Source organism: Equus caballus, chromosome 18 (assembly GCF_041296265.1).
Source record: "Equus caballus isolate H_3958 breed thoroughbred chromosome 18, TB-T2T, whole genome shotgun sequence".
In the NCBI taxonomy this organism is placed as follows: Eukaryota; Metazoa; Chordata; class Mammalia; order Perissodactyla; family Equidae; genus Equus; species Equus caballus.
In genome coordinates, this window is record NC_091701.1 from 34,627,272 (window position 1) to 34,635,633 (window position 8,362).

Here is an 8,362-nt window from a genome sequence, read left to right on the forward strand (position 1 = left end):
AAACAACTTCCCTCTTTTATCTAATTTTACAAACTCAATGGATTCCTATGTCACCTACAGATGCATAAAGACACAAACATTCCTCCAAATGATTAAGACATAAATTAGATTTTTAAAGCCAATTAAGGGAACGCAAGCTAATATATTTGAACATATGAAGTTCTTTTTAATGGTTAAAATATTTTAAGAGAAAAAGGAAAAAATTCAAATCAAATGTGTGCAGAGCCTGCAAAGTCTCCAAGGAGCCACACATTCTGTGGGACAGTCTGAGATCTCTTTGGAGGGTATTCCAGTGCGGAAACCACGACCCTGAGGATCTTGACCTCTTCATCTCACCCAAATACCTAAAGCCACGTTCATTACCAGCTTCTACCCACTCCCTCCCAAGACTGGTCTCTACTTGAGTTTTTGTGTGTTTTTACAATAAAGCACCAATGGCTGTTCTTAACAGCTTCCTAAGCACGTGGGTCACAGTGAGAACCATGAAATTAAGACATAATTGCGTGATGGGCTCAAAGATAAAGGTGCCAACTCAATGGTGAAAAGCCAGTTTATTCCCAACAGTAGGGTTCGATTGTTCAAGCAAACACTAACACTAAATCAACTTCCTTTAAACATCCTTAGGTTCTTTCACCACCCCAGCCTGTTCCTCTCATTACCGAGGTGAAATACCATTCTATGTAAAACATAAATTTGTAGCCAAAAAGTGCTATAATGCACTTCAAAACAAATACTCCATAGAACCTAAAATATAACAACATACTAAGAGACAACGTTATTATGGGCAAATGTAACAAAATTTCTGACTATTCTAATTCTTTGATGCACGTGATTCATTACAAGTCTACTGCTTACTATGATTTTTCTTTTAGAATATCTATGCCACAGCATTCTTGCAGTTATTCTGATAAGCCAAAACAACTACACACTGTTATAATGCTTGGATGGAATTCTGAGTCATCATTTAGGCTTTAGTTTCCCAATCAATACTTTACTGTGTTGTCAAGAAAATGCTCCTTGTTTCCCTTCTTCACATCCTTTTGATACACCCAGGCAGCCTACCAGTTCTATTCATTGTCAGGTTCTAAAAGTCAATACATATCCTTCTAATTATCAATCAGTAAATTAAGCAAAATAATGTAATCATCCTCCTAGAGGTCTTCTATCTCTGTGAATCATACCAAGGTCAGAAAACACAAACAGTAAGGAAGATAAATTGAGAGTCACCCTGATTCTTCATTCTCATCTCATATCCAAACTATCACTAAGCCCTATTGATTCTATCTCACACAAAACAAAAAAATCCATTTCTGTCACATTCTCTATAATTCTCCCAATCCATAGCACAGAGTCTGGAATAAAGTATGAGTTTAATAAAGTATGAATGAAGAAGTAAATCAGATCTGGAAGATACAAAGGTTAGAAGGGAGATATCTGATCAAGTCACTTTACATCAAAAATTCAACTTTCAAAGTTCAGGGGGCCAGACCTGTGGCCGAGCGGTTAAGTTCACGTGCTTTGCTTGCGCAGCTTGGGGTTCACCAGTTCAGATTCTGGGTGTGGACCTACATACCACTCATCAAGCCATTCTACAGTGGCATCCCACATAAAAGAACTAGAAGGACTTACAACTAGGATATACAACTATGTACTGGGGCTTTGGGGAGAAAAAAAAAGAGGAAGACTGACAACAGATGTTAGCTCGGGGGCAATCTTCTTCACCAAAAAGCATAAAAAAATAAAAGTCCAAAATCTAAAAGTATAATAAATAAAAAATACACTTTGAAAATAAGCTTGCTGTTGATGGCAATGTAGTGAAGTTTTGGGAAAAAAGGACAAATTTCTCTTTTGTACCAAGAGGTTGTTGAATGAAAAGAGATGATTATATGTGGCAAAATTAGAGATCCAATCAGGAAACAGAAACCACACAATAATTTGAACTTCCAAAGTGTAGAATGAAGAAAAACTATTAAAGGAGATTGGAATAATGTGGGATTGGCCAACAAGAAACAACTCTAAAGATTATAGGAATGACAAACATCCACAACCCCTAGGGCTGAGAGAGTGTCCATGACCCCAGCACTGAGATGCGGACTCTGTTGGAGGGCTTTGCCAGGGCTCACTGAATGGCAGAGAAGTAGCTGTGGGGACTTGCCAGTAGCTCTTTCTAGAAAGCCTCCCTCTGGGGTGCTGGGAAAAGTGTTCAATGGGGAGCTATTTCATCAGAGGGCCTCCATGCTGAAATCAACTGAAGTGGGTGCCAGGGGAAGCTGCTGGCTGCTGCTGACCACTATGCAGTACAAGAGCCAGCCACTGGAGGTGCTCACATTGCAAGAGCAGGACAGAGCCGGCTTAGAGAGCACACTGTACCCAGAAGAAAAACCCTTTGCTCCTGCAATGTCCCTCTAATGCTGCCTACTGACAAAGCTTAACATTGTGCCAGCTGGCAAAAGAAAAATATTTAAAGGACCCAGCTCCACATCCAGAGAGCATGCATAAAGGGTGAATTTAGAGCTAAAATTTTTAATAACTGGCAAAGTCCACCCCTTTGGCTACTGAGCTTCCATAAGTACTCTTCTACACATTTGACCTCCCATACAATTAAAAAACAACAGAAACAAAACTGGACAGCCACACGCAAAAGAATGAAGGTAGACCACTATCTCACACCGTACACAAAAACAAACTCCAAGTGGATCAAAGACTTGAAGATATGTCCTGAAACTATACAACTCCTGGAAGATAATATTGGTAGTATACTCTTTGATATCGAACTAAAAAGGATCTTTTCAAATACCATGTCCTCTCAGACAACAGAAACAAAAGAAAAAATAAACACGTGGGAATTCATTAGACTAAGGAGCTTCTGCAACGCAAAAGAAACTAGGATCAAACCAAAGAGACAACCCACCAACTGGGAGAAAATATTTGCAAATCTTATATCTGACAAGGGGTTAATCTTTATAATATATAAGGAACTCACACAACTGAACAATAAGAAAGCAAACAACCTGATCAGAAAGTGGGAAGAGGAGGGGGCTGGCCCCGTCACTGAGTGGTTAAGTTCGCACGCTCCGCTGCAGGCGGCCCAGTGTTTCGCTGGTTCGATTCCTGGGCACGGACATGGCACTGCTCATCAAACCACGCTGAGGCAGCGTCCCACGTGCCACAACTAGAAGGACCCACAACGAAGAATATACAACTATGTACTAGGGGGCTTTGGGGAGAAAAAGGAAAAAAATAAAATCTTTAAAAAAAAAAGAAAGTGGGCAGAGGATATGAACAGACGTTTTTCCAAAGAAGATATACAGATGGCCAATAAACACATGAAAAGATGTTCAACATCACTAATCATCAGGGAAATGCAAATCAAAACTACACTAAGATACCACCTTACACCTTTTAAAATGGCTATAATCACTAAGACCAAAAATAACAAATGTTGGAGAGGGTGTGGAGAGAAGGAAACCCTCATGCACTGCTGGTGGGAATGCAAACTGGGGCAACCTCTATGGAAAATAGTATGGAGATTCCTCAAAAAACTAAACATAGAACTACCATATGACCCAGCTATCCCACTACTGGGTATCTACCCAAACAATTTGAAATCAACAATCCAAAGTAACATATGCACCCCTATGTTCATTGTAGCATTATTCACAATAGCCAAGACATGGAAACCATCCAAGTGCCCATCGACCAATGATTGGATAAAGATGTGGTATATATAAATACATATACAATGGAATACTACTCAGCCATGAAAAAAAGACAAATTCATCCCATTTGCAATGACAGGGCAGGACCTAGAGGGAATTACGCTAAGTGAAATAAGCCAGTCTGAGAAAGACAAACACCAGATGATTTCACTCATACGTGGAACATAAACAAGTACTGGCACAAAGAAAACAGTTCAGTGGTTACCAGGGGATGTGGGGTGAAGGGGAGCACTTATGTGGTGACAGTCAAGAAATAATGTACAAGTAAAATCTCACACTGATGTAAACTATTATGAACTCAATAAAAAAAACCCAAAAACCAAAAACCAACAGCAGCAGAGGTGGCCTTGCCAGGACCAGGCTCCGGCAGCTGAAAAACCCTTTGCTCCTGCAGCTTCTCCAGCACTCGCTCCTCATAACTTATCATTCCTTTTCTAAGGACCAATCAGAAGAACAATACAAAGCTAAAAATGGGGAAATTTCATAACTTCTTCCATATTTCACATTAGCATCAGAAAGTTCTTCCTTTTATCTAACATGAACCCATCCTATACAAAGAAAGGCTTTTTGTGTGGTTTTTTTTAAAGAGCACTAACCCTGGTTACACCTTGGTTAAAATCCTAGGTCTATCACTTTTCATTGTAGTGCTTTAAGCACGTTACCTAGGGATTCTCTGCCCCTGTAAAATGGGAGTATCCACCTCAGAGGTGGCTGTGGAGAGTAAATCGATTAAGTGAAGACTAAATGAACTAATTTATATAAAACACTTAGAACCTAACCTTACAGTAAACGTTAGTAAAAAAAAGTCAGGAAATGTTAACTGCTATTATTCTATCTACAGAGATGGAGTTAGTTCATTTTCTGTCTCTCCACACTAGAATGACTACACCATAAAGGCAGGGGGATTTGTCTGTTTTGTTCCCTGCCTTATCCCCATGAACTCGAACAGTTCCTGGCACAAAATAGGTCCTCAAAAACATTTGTTTAATAAACAAACCAACCACTGAGCACAAGCCCTTCTATACTAAAAGATACTAATGGCAACTCTTCAAAGACCTAAAGTAGTAAAGACTTACAGATTAGTAACTGAGAAAGTTAACAAGGGGAAAAAAATCATAGGAAAAAACAATGCCCATCTCTTCTTTAAGAAGATCAGTATCAGCAACATATTTCTTCAGTGTTTTAACTCACCTAGCTCTGGCTTTACCAGTTGCATGGTCTAGGAAAAAATCACTCCTCTGGAACCCCAGTTTCCTCTACTTCAAAGGACTGTTGAAACTTTTTTTCCTCTAATGATGTATAGAACATCATTCTATATATCTGGACATATCCTATATATCTAGGACAAAGCTTGTACTCTACAGAATTTAAATATCACCTAAAGGCAACCTCCGGTTTTCAAGTTGGAGCAGTATGCAACTAGCTTTCACTGTGCACTCAACCTATCTAAGCTTAAACTGGAAAAGTTGTTCTAAAGGAGTTTCAGAAAAGAGATATGGCACAATTTAAGTTTCATCAGCACGGCAAATTCTGTATCCCCCAAAACATTTCTTCTAAGAGTTTATGTGAAAAAGAATACAGGATTGTGATCTCTATGTTCTGAAGGTAAAATAAAGCATCCAAGGTATATCTAACTCATATATATCCAATTGAAAACAAAACTGAAAAGACCAACAAGCATCTGGCATTAGATTTAATGGTGAATATTTTGAAAAGTGATCCTACTGATAAGATAAACACATCATTTAGCAGAAGAGAAATAGCTTATTCACATTTTCAACATATTGACATCTAAATTTCTTGAACTTAACTTCATTAATTCCTCTTACTATTAATTTCCCAACACTGAAATAAACATCCAGTCAAAAACTACCAAAAAATAAAGGTACTAAGAACACTACTATTAGCGACTTTTAGTGGTAACAAGGCACACAATTTTATTATTTACTACTGGCAAAGTAGCTGTTGGCAAAGCTCTGATTCATTCTTAAGTTACAGACACAAATAATTTTCTCATTGACTCAAAATAGAAACTGGAAATATCTCATTTTTCTTGCAGTACTAGAGATCAATTAACAAGCAAAGGCTTTCTAAATTTCATAGCAGAGTTGAAATACTAGCTTCACTAAAAATAATACAAAATTATGGATGTCAAAACTAGAATAGATCTTATCTACTATAAGCACCACCAGTTTTACAGAATTCTAAGTCTCCATTCTTCAGACCTAGAGATTAGGTTTTCAAGATTTGAAAGCTCCAGTCATAGTCAAGATCCCCGATGTTCTAGGTTAGAACACCCAGACCCGGAGAGGTTAAGTGACTGGTTCCCACACCCCCTCTCCCAATGGAAATTGCTACCCAGAGACAGTGCAGAAGAACTGGTTTTCCCCACTTTATGAAAAATCCCTATATCAGAAAATCATTTGAAATACTGCTCTTCCATTTAGTACCATGTGATCTATATTATCATCTTTATTTTTTTTTTAAAGATACACTAGAGATCACAAGTTCCAGTTCTGCTCCCTTCCCATCACCTTCTTATAGGAGCATTTGGATCATGAAGGAGGAAGTGGGGGCAGTGGTTGCACACAACAGATGCTACCAATCATTTAAGTCTTTATGGGAAAACTTTTGGGGAAACTACCACCACCTTATAAAAGAGAAAAACACAAACTAAGCTATTTACAGCTGGAATGATGAATCACCCAACTTGACTTAAAAAGAAACAAAAGTACACCACTAACTATATTGTATCTTAATGCCTATGAAGTCTTTCTGTTAAAACTGTATCCTCTCTCCCCAGTTTTACACACTCATTTCGTAACAAATTTTAATAAACCTGATATGCATTTCAAAGCAATGTCTGAGTTTAGATGAACTTAAGCATCCCTATATGACAATACACCCTATACTTGGTAACTTGCTAGTTACCTACCATTAACAAATGTTTCATATGGTATGGCTTTTAAATGCTTTCAGTGAAACACATTTTCAACTCAGTCGAATTCTACTTAAATAAGCAACACAAGTAGGAAAATGACCTTAAGTTTAACCTCAGACACAGATATAAATATGGCAAACGGAGAGAAGTCCATCACTACTCAGGATGCAGACGGGTCTCCCCAAAGGCGGGTGGAGGTGCAGGAAAGGCTCATAAACCTGAGGTGTACGGGACAATTCAAGAGCGTTTCCTCACGTTTTCCGCATTCTGCAACCCTCGGTCGCTCAGTGGTGCGGCTGGGGCCATAACCTATAACCTTCACCCTAGAGAACCCCAGCACTTCTCCGTGGTGTGCAAACCCAACTGCTGGCAGAAAAAGGGCTGAAAGATAGGCCAGACTGTAACACTCGGCGACGTCGAACGTGGGGCAAGAAACCTTTCCCACTCCCAGTCGAAATCGGAGCAATGGGTGTATTTGCGGAATGGATTTCTTAGGAAGGTCCCGAAAGACAAAGGGCTGAGAGTCAGGAACCAGCCCCGAGCGGGGAGCCCGACTGCACAGCCCCAGGCCCGCAGCCGCACAGCCCGCACCCAGCGCGGAGACCGTGCCGCCCACACTCCGGAAGTATTCGGAGCCCCCCACCCGCCCGGCCCGGGCTGACCCTCTCTCCCACCCGTACGCCCGCGGCCCTAGGCCCTCACCCTGGTGATTGAACAGTCTCCAAATCCTGGTGAAGAGAATTCCCATTCTCGGGCAGCGGACCCCCCTCCAGCCCCCCGGGGCCGCCTGGCCTCCCCCGGCTCAGGCTGAAGGGGAGGAGAGAGACGCGCAGGAGCCTCCGCCTCTGCTGCTGCTGCTCCCGCGCTGGCCACCGGCCGGCTTCCTAGGAACCGGAGGGAAGCCGAAGCCCAGGCCGCCCTGCCGCGCGCGAGGTCCCGCCGCTGCCGCCGCGGCTCTCGCCTGGCTCGCGGACATCGCCGCCGCGTTGTCCGCGACGAGCCTCGCGGGCCACCGTCCTCCCCCAGCTCCTCTAGGGCGGCTGCGGCGGCGGCGACCACGCGGGCGGGGGAGGCGAGGGGCGGGGCGTGCGGGACGGGAGGGCGCACGCGCGCGCCCGGAAGGGCGGGACCTGGGAAAAGAGCGCTCGCCTGGCCCTCGCGTATTTACGTAACGAGGGGCGACTTTTACGCTGGGGACCTGAGCCCGAGGATGGAAGCCGTGCGGCTGCGGGTTGGGGCAGAGGGTTATCAACTGCTTGCTGTAGAGTCCCCGCCGAGTTTTGTTTTTCCCTGCATTTCTTCCACAGAGCCATAATGTAAACATGTTATTGAGTGCCCAGTGCTCATCTCCAACCCTTCACACACATTACACCAGGAAGTCCCACGTCCTGGCCCTCAGCAGTGTCTTTGAGCGGAGCTTAACACCTTTCCCTCTCAAACCTCTTGCTCCAGGCGCCCAGCAGAGTGGCTTTACCTAGGCTCTGCCTTCTCCAATCTCCCTCCGCTTTCAGGTCAATTTTTGCCGGAAGCAACGATTTTGATCAAGGCACCCCCCCCAAGTTGAAAATTCTTTAGTGGCCCCTAAAGCTCATTGAGCAGGAGAGTCCCAATGCCTTAGATATTCATTGTACTCCATAACATGACCCCAGCTGTCCTTTCCAGCTGTGACTCTCATTATGCCAAGCTGGTTAAACAGCTGATG

At 42.5% G+C, this 8,362-nt stretch overlaps 1 protein-coding gene across 1 annotated transcript in view; it reads right to left on the reverse strand.

The window, feature by feature from the left end:
* Positions 1 to 7,830, reverse strand: part of ARL5A (ADP ribosylation factor like GTPase 5A) — a 28,369-nt gene extending 20,539 nt beyond the window's left edge. Inside the window, exon 1 of the mRNA XM_001488594.7 lies at positions 7,363 to 7,830. Within this exon, the coding sequence (XP_001488644.1) occupies positions 7,363 to 7,408 (46 nt within the window). The 5' untranslated portion in view covers positions 7,409 to 7,830. The remainder of the gene's footprint in view (positions 1 to 7,362) is intronic.
* Positions 7,831 to 8,362: the final 532 nt, after the last annotated feature.